Source organism: Mesoplodon mirus, assembly GCF_964341445.2.
Source record: "Mesoplodon mirus genome assembly, chromosome: 7".
NCBI lineage: Eukaryota > Metazoa > Chordata > Mammalia > Artiodactyla > Ziphiidae > Mesoplodon > Mesoplodon mirus.
Window position 1 is genome coordinate 92,443,506 of NC_138983.1, and position 20,180 is coordinate 92,463,685.

Here is a 20,180-nt window from a genome sequence, read left to right on the forward strand (position 1 = left end):
GGAAAAAGGTCTCTTCAATAAGTGGTGCTGGGAAAACTGGACAGCTACTTGTGAAACAATTAAATTAGAACACTTTCTCACATCATATACAAAAATAAATTCAAAATGGATTAAAGACCTAAATACAAGATCAGAAACCATAAAACTCCTTGAAGAAAACATAGGCAAAACACTCTGACATAAATAATAGCAATATTATTTTGGATCTGTCTCCTAAGACAAAGGAAACCAAAGCAAAAATAAACAAATGGGACCTAAATAAACTTAAAAGCTTTTGCACTGAAAAGGAAACCACTGACAACATGAAAAGACAACCTACTAAATGGCAGAAAATATTTGCAAATGATTTGACCTATAAGGGATTAATATCTAAAATATATGAACATCTCATAAAACTCAATATTAAAAAAACAATTAAAAATGGGCAGAAGACCTGAATAGACATGTTTCCAAAGAATACATACAGGTGGCCAATAGGCACATGAAAAGATGCACATCACTAATCAACAAAGAAATACAAATCAAAACCACAATGAGATATCACTTCATACCTGTCAGAATGGCTATCATCAAAAAGACTACAAATAACAAATGTTGGCAAGGATGTGGAGAAAAGGGAACCCTAGTACACTGTTGGTAGGAATATGAATTGGTGCAGCCACTATGGAAAACAGTATGAAGGTTTCTCAAAAACTAAAATTAGAACTACCATAAGATCCAGCAATTCCACTCCTGGGTATATATCCAAAGAAAACGAAAATACTAATCCAAAAAGATGAATGCACCCAATGTTCACAGCAGCATTATGTACATTATTTACAATAGCCAAGATATGGAAGAAACCTAAGTGCCTGCTAACAGCCAAATGAATAAATAACATGTGGTATGATACACACACACGCACACACACACACAGAGAAATATTACTCAGCCATGAAAAAGAAAGAAATCCTGTCATTTGCAACAACATGGATGGACATGGAGGGTATTATGATTAGTGAAATAAGTCAGACAGAGAAAGACAAATACTGTATGTTATCATTTATATGTGGAATCTAAAAAATAAAATGAATGAATATAACAAAACTGAAATAGACTCACAGTTATAGAGAACAGACTAGTGGTTACCAGTGGGGAAAGAGAAGGAGGAAGGGGCAAGATAGGGGTAGGGGATAAAGAGGTATAAAATGTGTAAAATAAATCAGCTACAAAGATATATTTACAGTTCAGGAAATATGGCCAATATTTTATAATAACTTTAAATGGAGTATAATCTGTAAAAATATTGAATCACTATGTTCTACATCTGAAAGTAATATAATATTGTAAATCAACTATACTTCAATTAAAAAATGAAATAAACTCTTAAAAGCAAGAATAAAAAGGCAAATAACCCAATAGAAAAGTAGGCCAAAAATTCAATAGACCCTTCAAAAAAGAGCAAATCCCAAAAGCCAATAACTATATTTAAAATTGTAAAATATTTATATTTTCACTAGTAATCATGAAAACTAAAATTCACACCATAATGAGGTACCACTACACACAGATTAGATAGGAAATATTAAAATAAATGATAACAACTAATGTCAAGGAATTTAAATATGAGTCACCACCACTGTTGGAAGTGTAAGTTGATTTGACCACTTGTCATTATCTTGTGGTTTAAGGACATATTTTCTCTGTGACTCAGCATCTCATTCCTGAAACTTCCCTGTAACCCAGTAGTTCACTCCCTAGAGAAACGTGTTCTCCTGTGTACTAGGATACATATATAAACATGTATCTTGTTCAGCATTGTTCATGACAGCCATAAATAGAAAACAACACAAATATCTATCAACAGTATTACAGGAATGTGCACATAAGTAATAAATCTACAAAGAAAAACAATGAATGGGTTAACATAAAAGTTAGGTAAGTGGTTATTGTTTGTGCTATGGGAGGGTTTTGTGATGATGCAAGGCATGGAGGGGATTCTTGGTTGTTGCCAATGTTCCATTTCTTGACCCGTGTGATTGTAACAATTGTTACTGCTTCATAATTTTCATTAAATGTACATAGAGTCTATAGATTTTCCATCCAAACTCACAAAGAGAAACAGCTATTGTGCTTACTACCTAGGGAGTTAAGTACACAGGAATGATGCTACAGATGAATACTTATGTCTCCACAGCGATGCTTGCTGGCCACAAAAGCTAAAGCAGCAGGATAACTGCCTTTCCTTATTTTCAAATTCCAAGTCTCACATAAATGCACTGTGTTTGTGGAATTTCTTTTATATAAAGATCCCAAGCTGAAAGAGGGTTTGGGATTTTTTTTTCTTAACTTCTAACCTCTGCCTTAGGAAGGTATACTAGAAAATGCAGTAGCCCCCTTATCCTCAGGGTATACATTCCAAGACCCCAGTGGTTGCATGAAACAGCAGATAGCACCGAATCCTATATATACTGTGTTTTTTTCCTATACTTACATACCTATGATAAAATTTATAAGATAGGCACAGTAAGAGGTTAACAATAACGAATAATAAAATGTAAAAATTATAGCAATATACTATAAAAAAAGTTATGTGAATGTGGTCCCTTCCTCTCTCAAAATATCTTATTGTACAAATTTCATGCCTTTTCCATCTTAACTAAGCACTTATCATGCACTGTGGCCATAACTTTTGCAATTTGAGGTGTGACCGCAAAACTAGCATGAATTTATTTTTCCTTCTTCACAATTTCACATACAGAAGGTTCATTCTTACCATAGATCTTAGCAACCTCAGCAAATGATTTTTTCTTTCCTTATTAAACCAAGAACTTTCACCTTTTCACCTAAAGAAACTACTTTACAGCTTCTCTTTGGCATATCCAAATTGCCAGCATCACTCCTCTTTTGCTTTGGGGCCATTATTAAGTAAAATAAGGGTGACTTGGACACAAGCACTGTGATACTGAGAGTCAGTTCTATAACCAAGATGGCTACTAAGTGACTAAGGGGTGAGATACGCCAGACAAAGGGATGGTCCATACCCCGGTGGGTGGATGGATGATACAAGATTTCATCACACTACTCAGAAATTTATGAATTGTTTATTTCTGGAAGTTTCTATTTAATATTTTTGGACTTCGGTTGACCGTGGGTAACTGAAACAGTAGAAAATGAAACCTCGAATAAAGGGAAATGACTATAGATCAAATAGATGCTGAGTGCCAATCCACTTATTTCACTCTAGGAGTAATCTTGGATGAATCAATTATAATACCATCTGAACTCTCCAAATATCTTTAGTTCTTTCAGATTGGTAAGAAGTGGTCTTGTTAATGACATAGTAATACTTTTTCCCCTTGTCAATAAACAACATGGTGCACATATTCACTGAAGTGTGTCAAAACTCACACCTGTTAAATGACATTTTCAAATTAACTTCCTTAAGGTGATCTTGCCCTTAGAGAAGTAACTTTTCTTGCCTTTTCAGAGTCCTTAACTCCAAGAATCAAGTTTATTATTTAACTATACCTACACTTCCAAATACTCTCACCAATAGCCACTGTCCCCAAAGAGTTTAGACTCAAGTGTTACCCTGAAGCATTTTTTCAAAGGAAAAAAAATCTCCCTAGAAAAAAGTATTTATATTCTCTTTAGGTTTAGTCTTCCTATGGGTATCAAATAATATTCACTCCTTCCTTAAATCTAACACAGACAAAAAAATTCCTGAATCTATACCATGCCAACTTCTGAATTCTGAATTTGGGATACAGTAAATTAATGATTAATAGTTTCTTCTTCAACTTCCTTTAGTACAAACACACACACATCCTAATTTTCTTAGTCTTTTAAAATACCATCACAATTGAATAAGATTACTAACTTCGATACTGTGATATCATAATATAGGATTTCCTACTATGGTACCATAAAACATTGATCTCTGATGGCTCAATCACACTGAAAAGCTCTACAAACTCTAGGGTTCTACAGCTGTAGTTCTCCTTTTGCACTGCTTATTGAGAGGAAAAATTTGTATTCATACCTTATAACTTCTCTTTAAACTTGCCTTCCATTCTTAGGTTACTTAAGATTTTGTATATTCAAATCTGTCCATAAATTGGAGTCAAATATTACTCTGATATTTGATTAGGTGCTAAAGTCAGTGGAAAATATTGTTTAAGGGAGTAAAGTCAAAATTACCCTTGAAAATCTCTTAAATCAATCATAACATACACTGTCCACTAAATAATTTATATCAGTTTCTCTAAAGCTTAATCAATTTCCCTTACCCATCCTCTCAATTAATTATTCAATGAATTATTTGAGAATGGTAGAGAATCATGAATTCCTAAATAATGCATTCTTCTTCTCACGTACCTACTGGCTGTCATTTCACTAGTTTCAAGCCCTGTTTCAAATGTAGCTGGAGCCAAATACTGTATCAACTGCATTGCCCCCATCAATATTGCCATATCATTCAGGGACTTTTCCTCCGTCTTCATAAACAATCTAATTTCCCTTCTATCATCCATTTTGGATGATGCAGGCACACATATGACCTTCCCCAGGCTTCTTCCCTCTCTTCATAGCCTGATAACAGCTTGTGAAATTTTCCTATGGGAAACTAATAAACTCACAAGAAAGCATTAACCTAGGCATTCATGTTAAACCATGCATTCTCTCGGCCAGTGCTTCCAGGCCAAGATTACTACTTTTCTCAAGTTACTCCCCTGCTGAAAGAGTATTCATTACATCAATTTACAAAAGCTGTGAGCACTCCCCTTCCTCAGCAACAATCTGGTAGTTTAGATAAACGGTGGAGTATTTCTTGGCTAATTTCTATGGGAGTCTTAGATGGAGGCACAGCCATATGTTATGTCACAGTACAGTAATCTCAGACAAGACCACAAGTATATAAATCCTTATTTATGTAGACTTGAATATCTGGAAGAGCATGAAAGTGGGTCTGTTACTAGAAGAAAAGCCGACGTTACAATACAAAACACATAGAGAACAGTGGAGAGCACGGATAGTGTTTTCCTCTTTTCCATTTAAAGTCTATACAGGTTTCAGCTTAAAGCTGCATCTCTGTAGGTTCTCCCTAACTTTTCTCCTCTTCACCATGACCTTGGTTTTTTCAGCTTTCTTCTTACTCTGCAAGGCTTGATTAGCAGTCAATAGGCTCCTTTCATCTTCTCAGCAAGATACGCTGTGGGAGAGGTCAGGTACCTTGAAGGTCCTACGGAAATACGTTTTAATCTTTCAGTTAAACATCTACAATCAAAATTTCCCTTGCAAATGTTGATAGCCTTTATTTGGTGTTATGATAATAGAAACTTTATTTTCTCATCTAAGCTAAGGCTCTCTTCTAGGAGGGGGAAATGACCAAAAAAAGGGAGGGGGGACTTGGAGAAAACAAATCTTGTCTTACTGCATAACACTGAAGACAGAGAACAGAATTATATGGCACTTTTTCTTGAGGAGATGATGACATTGCACTCTGGTATTCTTTTTTTCTTCTTTAATTAATTAATTTTTATTTATTTTTGGCTGCGTTGGGTCTTCATTGCTGCGCGTGGGGTTTCTCTAGTGACGGCGAGTGGGGGTTACTCTTCATTGCGGTGTCTTCGCTTGTTGTGGAGCACGGGCTCTAGACACGTGGGCTTCAGTAGTTGTGCCATGCAGGCTCAGTAGTTATGGCACACGGGCTTAGTTGCTCTGGGCATGTGGGATCTTCCTGGACCAGGGCTCGCACCCATGTCCCCTGCCTTGGCAGGCGGATTCTTAACCACTGCGCCACCACGGAAGTTCTGCACTGTGGTATTCTAATGAGAGAAGTGGAATTTTTTTTAATTGTTTTGCATAGAGGGAATTTACCACCATAGTGGTGATATCTGACTTCTCTTGTGTCTTAACTTCTGAGACCTAAAGCCATTCAGCAGTGTTTTCTTGGTAGCTCTTGAAATACCAGACTGTAGTAGAAGAAATGACAGACCTTTGTCCAATGTCTAAAGCCAGTTTATTAACCAGAAGCACAATTTAAGGACTCTGTACTTCAAATAAATCAAATCCTTATAGTCTCTAATTTATACATAATCTTTCAGTTCCATTATTTTTCATTTCCAAAGATAATTTTTTTTTAAATCCACTAGGCTATATTTTCTACCTAAACTATATGTTCCATTAAAATAAAAGTATGGGGGTTGCTAAATGGGCCAAGATCCTCTCATGTTCTATCATGTATGTCATTAAAAATAATTCAGAAAACAATGCCATGTTTATTATCAGATTATGTGTCTGTTATAAAAGATACATTGGAAAACCAGGTTAATCATATGTGGTTTGATTGAGAAATTCAATCTTGATGAAGTAAAGAAATTTAAATGTTTAATTTTTTTTCAGTAACTGCTACAAGGGAAATTTAATGCTTTTGCAGTCTAGACCAAAAATTACATCTAATTTTAAAGAATTCATTTAAGTAAATATATGGACATTTCATGTACTACTATTATTATGTTATTATTTTTATTGGGGGGATATTTGTTCAAAGCAACAACTCCAAATAGCCAAAAAGCTTCCCACATGCTCTTCTCTAAATTCCTGTTTTGTTTAATTATAACCCTGAGTTTAGAATTAAAAAGAAAAAGGGGAAAAGAGGGAGACCCTCCTCTGACTACAAGCACAATTAGCTGCCCATTAGCAGTTATGATCCTGGTCTTCGGCCTCTGATATCAGTGGCCTCTAATAACATGGGATGGGTTCACTCTGTGGCTTCAGCATGGGAAGAGTTTAAGGTTCATCCTCATTCTTGCCTCTTTTACAACAGAAGACACCCCAAAGTGGAAGCCATGTCTTAACTTTTGTCACTTCCAGCAATAACCCCCTCCAACTTATTCTCTGGGCTACTGTTTGACCACACTGAGTTCTCTTTTAAGCTCTCTGAGAGTGACAGTGAACTAACTGGAGGACTGGTATTTCATCATCTCTTACCCAGAAACACTGTTTCTTCTACCAGGTCTGATTGGTAGAACAAATGAAACAAATTTTCAAACAACAAACTTTCAAACACACAACACCTATCAAATGATTTGTTTGCTTTGTTTTGATCTCAATAACTGTAGCTTTCATCTCTAGAAGTTAAATTTGGTTCTTTTTTATATCTTCTATATTCCGACATAACTTTTTTTAACATGTGTGGTACAATTATAAAAGCTATTTTGACTTCCTTATCTTCTCATTCTAACATCTGTGCCAGTTTTGGGTCACTCTCAAGTGATTATTCTTATTATAGTTCATCTTTCCCTGACCCTTTGTATGCCTGGTAATCTTTGGTTGGATGCCATAACTTATTAATTTTGCCTTGTAGTAGTGATGAATATTTTTGTATTTCTATAAATATTATTGAGTTTTGCTCTGGAACATAGTCAAGTTACTTGGAAAGGTTTTCACCTTTTTGTGTCTTGCCTTGAAGATTTGTTCTGCTCTCAAAAACTTCATTAGTTAAATGTTTTATATCTATTGTTTAGATGATGAAAATGAAATTCCTAGAGAAAATGTAAAAGCCATGTACCTGGCTGTGGTAGGATCTCAAAAATTATCATTGAATAATTTGAATTCATACCCCTCTGATTCTAAAAACACCATGGTGTCACTCTTCACAACGTTCCTCTGTTTTTAATTAACTCACTTACTAGCTAGATGAAAAGTCCCTCAAAAGTTTCTTAAATATAAAATTTAAATACTGTGCTAAAAATATATATAATAATTTTCTTACCACTGGCTCTAACAATTTACTCATCTAATTCAGGCTTTTCACTTAACAGTAATTACATATGGTTATAATATGTGAGAATGTGCAACGAGAACTTACGTTGGAAAAATATCTGTTCTTACATTTCATATTATAAAAATGTTTTCACTGTACAGGAAAAGCCAGACATATTCTAAAATATTTATTTGCAGTAATGTCTTGGATATATATTTTCCTTTAATAATTAATAAAACTAAGAACTGACAATAACATTGATTGAGAAGGAGTATAATTTTGAGGTTCCTGCCTCAGAGACGATGTTAATCTTCATGTTCACATTTCATGTAGTTTAGTTCAGAAAAAAGTTTTCATTTTCCTCTTTGTAACTAAAAGAATCCCCATTCTGCATTCAGAACAGTCACAGTAAAAAACAAAGGCCTACTTTATATAAAGTCAGAATTTATAAACACACACACCCATATATACATATATGCGTGTGTGTGTGTGTATATATATATGTGTGTGTGTGTGTATATATATATATATATATATATATAAAACTTCCTTATTCTTGTTTCCAAAATATTGTAAAGAAAATTATGACTTATGTGGTATTTATTCATGAATAAACTCTAATGGAGAGTTCTACTCTTCGTTTTTGTCCAGTGTATGAACCCATATATAAGTTATGGAAATCCCCATCTTATGAGGAAGAATCTGTCTCTCGTTATTGAGATTGAAAATGCCAGCTACTTAATCTCTGAGTAACCTTTAAAGCCATAGGCTAGCATATGACCTTAGCTCTGACAATCAGTTATATCCATTCTGGAGACTGGACTAGAAGCTACTGACAAGAAGAAAAGACTGCTTAGAATATATTCTGGAAGTGGAAAGCACACACTGTTTTCAGTATCCAGAACAAATGTATCAGTGATTCATATTACTGTATTTAGCATCCCCTATCATTGATATTTGTAGTTCTAGCTGAAGTGTCTCTGCCCAGTGACTCTTGCACTAGGTTGTTCCCTGGACCAATTCTACAGCATGATTCCTAGGCATAAGTTTAAACTTCCAAACACCAATCCTGGTTCTTGAATCTTTTATTTAGAGATTCCATAAACTGTCCAATATATTTTTAATCGTTTATTTTCTACTTAATTAACCCAGAGTAAGTCATCTATTGCTCTAACATAAAAATTGATACCAGGAGAGATCAGAGACAACAGATCATTGAGGATATAGGGGAAATTGCCATCACTTATCTAGCCTGGTTGGCACTGGAGACAGTAAATCTCTAGTTGGCAATAAGAAACAAATTGAGAAAAATTAACCTTAGAGTCTCCTGGAACTTAAAGCCTACTAGTGACCTGACTAGGGAAAATCAAGTAGTAACTCACATGTAAAAGGATGAAGGTCCTGGGACTTCTCTGGTGGTGCAGTGGTTAGGAATCCACCTGACAGTGCAAGGGACACGGGTTCGAGCCCTGGTCCGGGAAGCAACTAAGCCCACGAGCCACAACTACTGAGCCTGTGTGCCACAACTACTAAAGCCTATGAGCCTAGAGCCTGTGCTCTGCAACAAGAGAAGCCACGGCAATGAGAAGCCCGCACACTGCAATCAAGAGTAGCCCTCACTCGCCACAACTAGAGAAAGCCCGTGCACAGCAACGAAGACCCCATGGAGCCAAAAATAAATAAATAAATTTATCTTTTAAAAAAGTATGGAGGCCCTGAATATTCCAAATCTGTAGGGTGTCATGGTTACTTCTAAGGGCACTGGGAGAGCATCCTTTCCCAATTGTATTCTTAGCTCCTTTGTCAAAGATCAGTTGGCTGTATATGCATATGTTTATTTCTAGTCTCTCTATTCTGTTCCATTCGTCTTTTTGCCAGTACCATGCTGTTTTGAGTACTGTAGGTTTGTAATATATTTTTTGAAATCAGAAACTCTTATGCCTCCAACTTTGTTCTTTCTCAAAACTGACAAATGGTGTTGGTGAAATTGGATATCCACATGCAAAAGAATGAAACTGGACTCTTGTATCATACACAAAAATCAACTCTAAATGGATTAAAGACTTAAACATAAGATCTGAAACTGTAAAACTCCTAGAAGAAAACATAGGGGAAAAGATCCTTGACACTAATTTTGGCAATGATGTCCTATCTATATGACACCAAAAGCACAGGCAACAAAGCAAAAATGGGCAAGTAGAACTACATCAAACTAAAAACCCTCTGAACAGCAAAGGAAACAATCAACAAAATGAAAAGGCAGCCTATGGAAGAGAAGAAAATACTTGCAAACCCTGTATCAGATAAGGGCTTAATATTCAAAATTTATAAACTCCTATGACTTAATAGCAAAAAAAAAAAACCCCAAATAACCCAATTTAAAAATGGGCAATGGGCTTGAACAGACATTTTTCCAAAGAAGATATATAAATGGTCAACAGATATATGAAAAGGTGCTCGACATCACTAACCATCAGGAAAATGTAAATCAAAACAACAATGAGGGAATTCCCTGGTGGTCCAGTGGTTAAGACTCTGTGCTTTCACTGCTGAGGGTGCAGGTTCAATCCCTGGTCAGGGAACTAAGATCCCACATGCCACACAGCACAGACCAAAACAACCCCCAAAAAACAACAAAAGAAAACGCACAATGAGATATCATCCTGAACCTGTTAGGATGGCTATTATAAAAATAAATAAAGTATTGGTAAGGATGTGGAGAAATTGGAACTACAGTGTACTGTTGGTAAGAATGTAAAATGGTACAGTTGCTATGAAATAGTATGGAGGGTCTTGAAAACCTTAAAAATAGAATTATCACGTGACCCAGCAATGCCACTTCTGTGTAGATAGTCTAAAGATTTGAAATCAAGATCTAAAAGATATTTCTCCACTACCATGCTCACTGTAGCATTATTCATGATAGCCAAGATATGGACAAAACGTATGAATACATTTTTAAAATGTGATATATACATACAATAGAATATTGTCCAGCCTTAAAAAAGAAGGAAAATCTGCCATGTGCAGCAACATAGATATATCTGAAGATGTTATGCTAAGTGAAATATGCCAGTCACAGAAGAACAAATACGGCATGATTCCACTTATATGAGATATCTAAAATAGTCAAACTTGTAGAAACAAAGAATAGAATGATAGTTGCCAGGGGCTGTATTATACACTTAAAAATGTGAGAGTAGATCACATATTGTTTTCTTACCACAATAAAATTTCTTTTCATAAATTAATAAAATAAATTAAAAATAAAGACAACAGGATAAACCAATGTAATAAGAATGTAATATTCCAGTCTTAAATTCCCAGCTCAAGATAATGCCAAAATATCATTAACTTTCTGTGAATGTGATAAAAGTCTTACTTCTTGCATCCACAGGTTGAGATAGAATAACACTAAACATTTAATTCTGATGACTGCTTTATTATGAGAGTTTAATTGGCATCTTGGAATGGGGCATTGACTGAAAAAGAACTGGACTGCTTTGTAGTGGGATGAGGATATAATGGTAGATTCCAATAAAGAAAGGACTCTCCAACCCTCACTTGCCATCTTTCTAAAGAGAAGTCAATTTTACGATATATAGTAACATTTCTTTCGCCATGATTGGAGACATGTAATGACTTAGCCAAGACGAGTTACCTAGAAAATGGAAATCAATTTTTCCCATCCCAACCTCTTTACCCTTCCCTGTATTGATTCTTGGTACCTTCGATACCACTATTCTCCACTAGTCAGGGTGGTGACATGAAGATGAAATGATAAATGGCAGTTTGACTTAAGTCTGCCTCCCAGTAGGACTAGTAGGATGCCCCAAAATTCCATAAATATTTCATTAGTTTCTTAGTATATCATTAAAGTAGTACACTCAGCCACAAGCAGAATCACCATCTTGGCTGCATGTCTCAGGGAATAATATTTTTATTAGGAAGAGCCCACTAAAAGCCCCAAGAGCTTCCTCTATTTATTATAATAATATATCAAAAGCATGATTAAATCCCTAAGAGAATCACAGTGATTAGTTTCACTACTGAAGATTTTACAAATTCAGGGTTGGTGATTTCTATCATATTCCCTTTTAAAATTTCAATTTGTCTAGTGTAGAAGTCAGAGTATTCAGGAGTAAAACAGAAGATTGTTATAAATTTGATCAGCTAGAGACAGCAAATTGAGGCCGTTATTCTATATGTGGTCTCTTCACTAGAACAAATCAGTAAGGTTCTAAGGAACCTGCTTTATTTTCTAAGTAATCAATAGTTATTGATTAGGCACATGCTTTTATTCCTTTACTCTAAAAAGCTGAGAACATCAGAACAATTTGCTTGCAAATCACAAGGCAGCAGTATTAATTTCACTGTATTGTCTCAACTTATTCATTCTACATCACAGCTTAGTTCATAGAGACCTTGACCTTCTGACATCACACTTATCCTCTATTTTAATGACATCATGCTCAGAGAACCTACAGATCAGTAAATAGACTACCCAAAGTGTCTTGGCAAGACCCATGTCTGCCTGAAAGTCATAGATAAATTGCATGAACCTTGTCCATTCCCTATGTTTTAGGAATCTCCCACTTTATGAGGCAAATCCACCTTTCACCATAGAAGCTAAACATCTCAAGTACTTGTTTTCTCAGCCTCCTTTGAAACTAGGGCATTAGCACAAAAACGGAATTCTATCAGTTGGATGCATATGCCCCAGATTTGCAATTAAAAGCTGCCAGTGAGTGAGTGGAAAACAGTAATTGTAGAGTCTATACTGGTCACACAAAAGAACCCTAGTGGAAGCAATACCCTCTTTCCAGCAGCATCTAAATTCTGTGTTTGTGAGCTCAGCATTACAATCTGCAGAGTAATCAAGTAATCCAGCAGTAGTGGCAATCTCGTCTTCACCACATCAGACCATGAAATAAGTTTAGACATTTCTCCTGGCTGATAGTTTAGACCCACGGTTCTCTGACTCTCCAAACCATTCTGTGAGCTACTCTGTGTCATTGTAATAAATTCATTTTCTTAAAGTTATCTAAGTCATATCATGTTGCTTAAAACCAAGAGTTCTGCCGATACACCCAATTAGCATTTAGTAAGCATCTTCAACTGGCCTTATCAGACCCTAAAGGAAACTAGATAGATAGGATACAAACTCTGTTAGTGCATATGCTTGTGGGGGAAACTGTGATGGTGTTAGAGTACACACATATGTAATAAACCATGGGAGTATAGCTAAAATTTTGCTTTTCTTATGCTAATTGTGATTTCTTCTTTGTGGATTAGTAAAGTAAAATGCTTAATTCCTGAACATTTGGATCTATTTTAAAATAATTTTTGTTACTGATTTCTAACTCAACATCTCAATGGTCAGAAAGCATCTTTTATTGTATTTCAGTCTTTGAAATATGTTGAGACTTGCTTTATGTACAACCATATAATCAATTTTGTAATATAGTCTATATATACTTGTTAAAAGTGTGATTTCCATCATCATTGTTGCATAGAGCGTTTTATATATTTCAAATTGATCAAGTTTCATATTTGTGTTAAAAATCTTCCATGGACTTTTGGCTGGTTGTTCTACCTACTACTGAGGGAGTTGTGTTAAAATCTCCCACGATGGGCCTCCCTGGTGGCGCAGTGGTTGAGAGTCCGCCTGCCGATGCAGGGGATACGGGTTCGTGCCCCGGTCTGGGAGGATCCCATATGCCGCGGAGCGGCTGGGCCCGTGAGCCATGGCCGCTGGGCCTGCGCGTCCGGAGCCTGTGCTCCGCAACGGGGGAGGCCACAACAGTGAGAGGCCCGCATACCGCAAAAAGAAAAAAAAAAAAAAAATCTCCCACGATGATTGTGGATTTACATATTTATTCTTCTTTTCCTGTCAAGTTTTGCTGTATGAATTTTTAAAAACATTACTTTTTGTATGAAATCTTAGATTTATTACATTGTTTTAGAGAATTGATCTTTTAATCCTTATGGTATTTGAAACAAATTCTACAGGTAAGCCATTTGAATAAGATAATTTAACAAGGTTGCTGAATCCAAGGTCAATATTTTTAAAAATCAATTGTATTTGTACAGACCAACAGCAAATAGGATATTCAGAAAACGATGCTCTTGATGGTAATATCTAAAAAGTGAAACACATAAAAATAAATCTAATGAGAGGTACGAAGACTTCTATATGCAAAATTATGAAGCAGTACTGAGAAAAATTAAAGAATACCTAGATAAAGGGATATACCATATTCATGGACTGAGGGACTCAACTTATTAGAGAAATCAATACTCCACATATTAATCTCAGTTTCAACATAGTCAAGTCCCATTAATTTGGGGTTTTTTATTTTTGTTTTTGTGTTTGGCTGTTATATTTGTTGCATATTTGTTTGTTTGGTTTTTATTTCTTTGGGGAGATTAACAATGGTTTTAAAATCACTGGGAAGTGTGTCCTCCTACAATTTAAAACTGCTACTCTCTTCCTCATTGATGCTTAAAATTTCATATTTAGATATACATTCTATAACTTTACCTTTCTTTGCCCCTCTTAAATCTCACTCCTCACACTTCCCTGGGAGAGGCAGCACCTTAAGGCTTGTAAGCCATTTACATTTCAGTACAAGTTTGATACAAGTTTCCTAGAAGAAGTTTTGGTAGGAGAAGGAGAGAACAGAGATAAGAGGCACCAAAAAGGGCAAGGAAAAAAGAAAATGAGTTCAATAAAGACAACCACAGATTGGAGAAAGACCAGCCTTTTGCTATTTCTCAATCCTTCTTAGAACAGCTCTGTTGATTGACATTCAGAAAAACAGATGACTGCAGTATTTCTGCTTATTGATTTACTTTATATTCCAGTATAAGCCACTACCAATCAAGCAGTCATCATCTGCTTAATCCAAAGTTTTACTTTACAATTGTTTTTTATGTTGCTTTTTAAGTTGATATGACATCTGGATTCTAAAACATGACATTCTGTTCTCTTTTGGATACAGGAAAAAATATTTTGATGTTTGAGACTGTATGATTAATTTTCCAAATGGTGGAAAGAGTACTGGATTGAGAACAGAGATTTTAATACTTCTTAATATTTAATATGCAATCATCTATCTTTGGTAAATTCCTTAGCTAAGCAGGCTCATATTTTTCTCATTTGTAAAATGAAGGGACTCAAATATCTCATGAACCTGTTCTCAACCCCTTTAAGAGTACATGACTCTTAGTCAGATGTTCACTGGATCACTCAGCAAATTCTTTCTAAGAATAAGACAGTATAATTTTAGATGACACCTTTCTTTTAATAACATCAATTAATTTTTTCTCAAAAATTTCCAGTTAAGCAGTAGAGATAAATATCTTTTAGATATGGGGATATCAATAAAGACTGAAGTTTTACTAAGCTTACAGAGTTGAAAGTAAAAGGATAAGTATTGTTAATATCAATATTATCATTTAGAAAATGCTTTTTACATCTTTTAGGTTTAGTTCAGAAACAAATAATGTTTTAAGTCATCTCCAAATGCTCAAAGGGCAAATAATTTATTCTATATATGACAATTATAATAACACAACACTTTGATTCCTTAAGTATGATTTGTAATTCAAACTTACCCCTCATTTATTATAAAAAAAGTTTATTCCTTTGATCTAAATTTACTAAAATAGATATAAATTGTCTGTGTTACATAATATTTTCAAATGTAACTTCCTTGTCTTACAATACCCTCACTTGAGACAGGCAATATAATAGATGTATTATTAAAACGCCTGCTCTTTCTACAATCTAATGGTTTTCAACATGACTTAGTCAATCAGTAAATACTTACATCAAAAGTTACTGAGACCAGGGACTTCTCTGGTGGTCCAGTGGGTAAGACCCTGTGCTCCCAATGCAGGGGGCCCGGGTTTGATCCCTGGTCAGGGAACTAGATCCCGCATGCATGCTTCAACTAGGAGTCCACATTCTGCAACTAAGATTCCGCATGCCACAACTAAGGAGTCTGCATGCCACAACTAAGACCCAGTGCAGCCGAAAAAATAAATATTAAAAAAAAAGAAAAAAAGTTACTGAGACCAGGGGTTTTTAAATTGTAGTTCTTGGAGTTTGGGGATTTTGTCAAGGACATTTATGAGTTTATGAAAGAGCGGAGGGTACAAATAATCAAAGCCACACTTATTTTGTATTTCATAAAGTTATTGGGATTACATGTAAAATTTTGTTTGAAAGATGGGATATGTTCTATTAAACATCTGGATGTCACTGACTGTACAGACGCTTTTCAAATGTAGAGGTTAATAATAATAATAATAATAATGCATATTGAGCATTCATTAAATACCAGGCACTGTTTGAGTGCTTAAGACGCACTAACTTATTTCATCCTAACATCAATCCAGTGATCATTATCTCAATTTTAAAGACGTAGAAATCAAGGCACAGAAAAATTAAATACCTGTCCCAGTTAGTAAATGAAAGAACAATAATCAAACTCAGGCTGTTTAACTCCAGTACGTTCACTCTTACCCACAACATTAATTCACTTTCTTAGGACCTCCTTAGAATAGAAAAATGGACAATCTTAAAAGTCAGAAAAAAAGAGACAAAATAGACTAAATGAAGTTTCTGATCAGAAAAGCAGCAATACAAAAGTGGTATTAAAAATATTCATCTGGTAATTAATGTAAAATAAATAATAGGAGAACCTAACTTTGGGTATTTGGGCTCATTCATTTATTAATGAATATTAATTGAGCTAGTTATCATCCTTTGTGATTAGGCTACATTAATGAACAAAGCATAAAGAAAATTCTGCCCCCTTGGACTTTCTAATGGATCCAGAGACTAGTTACCTTGGCCCAAAGACCTGGCCTAGGAGGATAGCAAGGAGCCTACAGAGTGTTAGTTGAAAAAACAGTCAAATTTTTTTCTATCTAAAGGCTATGGCAGAGATAGAAGAATGAGAAAATCAAAAAGCGGGACTAGGTTTGGAGAGAAAAATGATTTTGAATAGCTATCTTTCAAGGAATAGCAAGACATCCATTTATGAATATTTAGAAGGCAATTAGCAATACAAAGTTGGGGCTTTAGTGAGAGTACATTACATGGATACCATAGCCATTTCCCACTGAGGTAATAGCCAATCCAATGGCAGGTTTTAGCTGGAAACATAAAATTCAATCAATAGTCTGATAGAGGAGAACCAGCACACAAAATACAGAAGTATGGTGAATTCCCAAAATAGTGGAATGGGAAAAATCAAAAAGAAGCACTCAAAGTAACAAACTGATTTGCTAAATATGTGAAAAGAGTAACAGGTAGTACATAGTCAACACAATTACAGCAAAAAGATAAGAGTCATCTGTGAGGAGCAAAACATCAAAAGCAATTGAGATTTTAAGGTAAATGAGACAGAAGAAAAACCTTTGAATTTGGAAATTATAAAGCCATTACTGATGTGGAAAATGAAATCTTGGTGCAATGTGGAATGAAAGCAGGGCGAAAAGAGAACATAAAGAGTTCGTATATGTCATTTGTTTTGCACATATAGTACAAGGAAGGGGAGGAGTAGACCATTAGGAAGAAGGGCATGCTTCATTTTGGTGGTAACTGCATCAAGAACACTACAGGATTTTGAAACCACAAATTAGCTGATGATTAGAGAAAACTTTACTTAGCTTTGGAAAAGCTGTGCTTCAAATAGCTTACGGATAGCCCAACTAATTCCTTAGTCTTTCCACTACTATATGCTACTTCCAATAGAGTAATACAAACCTGTCACTTGTTTTTAATAATGCTTGCTCATTGCCCCAGCAGTTTTCTCTTAATCTACTATCTTTGACTTCCTTGCCTTAGCTTACAGTAACATTTTAATACAGGGACTATAACAATAATGCTGGACTCATTTATAATTCTATCTCTTCAAACACACTTTCTCACATGAAATGTTGTTAGGATTAATTAAAAAGAAAGTAAAGTGACAAATAAGAAAACCCTCTTTCAAAAAGATTTTTTAAAAGACCTTTGCTCTGAAAGGCAGATATGAATCACTGACAGCACACATTTGGGTATTAGCTAGGTGTAATAAAGTTCTCACACTCTTTCACTCAAGCTTTGTTTCAGTCCAACTGTGCCCTCTACAGTCTTATCAAGTGAATGAAGGTGACTTTAGCTTGCAAGGAATCTGATAAGTCTCTGATACTCAGTCCACACTTTTCAGACAGGAAAGCAATATTTGATTCTTTATAAAAATTTCCGACCTATTTAATATGGGGGAACTCTCTAAGATAAAAGGTAATTAAATTTAACAAGTGGATACATTTGCTTGGCTGTGTGATGACCACTGCAAAAGAAAATAAAGTTTTATATAGTCTAATTGTGTCCTTCGATACTGAAAACTATTATTAGTGACAATGTGGAATTTTACCTGAGCCCTCGAATCCTGGAAAACAGCAAAAGTTAAGATATCCCTCTGCCCTTTGTGTTGTGGAAAACAGCTTATTCCTAAGAACCACCACAGATGCCTCCTCTTGTTTACCTATGGCAATGCCAGACAAAGATATTCCAAATTGCCATTTTTTTTGTCTCATAAATTATCATCTGAAGTGTTTATTCCTACTAATCAATTGGAACAAACTGCTTATTAATCAAACTGTAAAGTTTCACTCCTTCCTCCAGGCTCCAGAACTCGGACTCACTGTCAGACTGAGTCAACAGATAATCTCTCCTAAGAACAGGCTGACCTCAGGGTAAAATATTCTCTGATCTACCACCCACTCAAGCTACTCTTTTATCCCATTTGCCCACACCCTACCCTTAATACCCTTGTTACTTCCTCTCAAGAGAAGAAAAACCCCTTTTGATTAACCACTGAGAGGCTTGCAGATCTTAGGGTCACAGCATTCTCCCTAATGCAATAGTTCTCCTCCCCCAATTGCAATAGGCCCCTCCTTGCACTTACCCTTTTGAGTAAAGTTTCTCCTTACTATGCTGCTATTGTTTGGGTTTTTTTAGTTGACATTGGCAACTGATAGAAGAAGTAAATATTGCTGCATCTGGATATATGTGATAATGGGGGATTGAAAACTCTAAAATTTTTATTTGATTTTTATTGGAGTATAGTTCTTTTACAATGTTGTGTTAGTTTCTTGCTGTACAGCAAAGTGAATCAGTCATACATATACATATATCCGCTCTTTTTTAGATTTCCTTCCCATTTAGGTCACCACAGAGCACTGAGTAGAGTTCCCTGTGATATACAGTAGGTTCTCATTAGTTACCTATTTTATACATAGTAGTTATATATGTCAGTCCCAATCTCCCAATTCATCCCATCCACCCCTTCCCCCCTTGGTAACCGTAAGGTTGTTCTCTACATCTGTGACTCTATTTCTGCTTTGCAAATAAGTTCATCTCTACCATTTTTCTAGATTCCACACATAAATGGTACTATACAATATTTGCTTTTCTCTGCCTGACTTACTTCACTCTGTATGACAATCTCTAGCTCCAACCACATCTCTGCAAATGGCACTATTTCATTCCTTTTTATGGCTGAGTAATATTCCATTGTATATATGTACCACATCTTCTTTATCCATTCTTCTGTTGATGGACATTTAGGTTCCTTCCACGTGCTGGCTATTATAAATAGTGCTGCAGTGAACACTGGGGTGCATTCATCCTTTCCAATTATGGTTTTCTCTGGATATGTGCCTAGGAGTGGGAATGCTGGGTCATATGGTAGCTCTATCCTTAGTTTTTTAAGGAACCTCCATACTGTTCTCCATAGCGGCTGTACCAATTTACAGTTCCACCAACAGTGTTGGAGGGTACCCTTTTCTCCACACCCTCTCCAGCATTTATTGTCTGTAGATTTTTTGATGATGGCCATTCTGACTGGTATGAGGTAATACTTCACTGTCATTTTGATTTGCATTTCTCTAATGATTAGTGATGTTGAGCATCTTTTCATGTGTTTGTTGGCCACCTGTATGTCTTCTTTGGAGAAATGTCTATTTAGGTCTTCCACCCATTTTTTGATTGGGTTGTTTGTCTTTTTGATATTGAGCTGAATGAGCTGTTTGTATATTTTGGAGATTAATCCCTTGTCAGTTGCTTTGTTTGCAAATATTTCCTCCCATTCTGAGGGTTGTCTTTTCATTTTGTTTACGGTTTCCTTTGCTGTGCAAAAGCTTCTAAGTTTCATTAGGTCCCATTTATTTATTTTTGTTTTTATTTTCATTACTCTAGGCGGTGGGTCGAAAAAGATCTTGCTGTGGAAAACTGTAAATATTAAATGATTTGGTTCATTCAGTTAATTATGAGTGTTAATGAATACATTAAACAGTCCACAAAGAGAGAGTCCTTTAAGCATCTGCTGTGTGCTAGGGTTTCCTCTACTAGGCCACAATTAGAAAAATCTGT

The 20,180-nt window shown here is 35.4% G+C and overlaps 1 protein-coding gene across 12 annotated transcripts in view; it reads right to left on the reverse strand.

Moving 5' to 3' along the window:
- Positions 1–20,180, reverse strand: part of LOC309807661 (uncharacterized protein) — a 150,201-nt gene that overhangs the window by 49,409 nt on the left and 80,612 nt on the right. For 3 of the 12 annotated variants that reach the window (XM_082627494.1, XM_082627495.1, XM_082627492.1), the window contains one exon: positions 4,838–5,221. The exons of 6 other annotated variants lie outside the window; for them this stretch is intronic. In XM_082627494.1, the coding sequence (XP_082483620.1) occupies positions 5,157–5,221 (65 nt within the window). In that variant the 3' untranslated portion in view covers positions 4,838–5,156. Of the gene's footprint in view, positions 1–4,837; positions 5,808–13,698; positions 13,890–20,180 lie in introns of those variants that run through there. 3 more of the 12 variants (XR_014294607.1, XM_082627497.1, XM_082627498.1) reach the window with 2 other exon arrangements.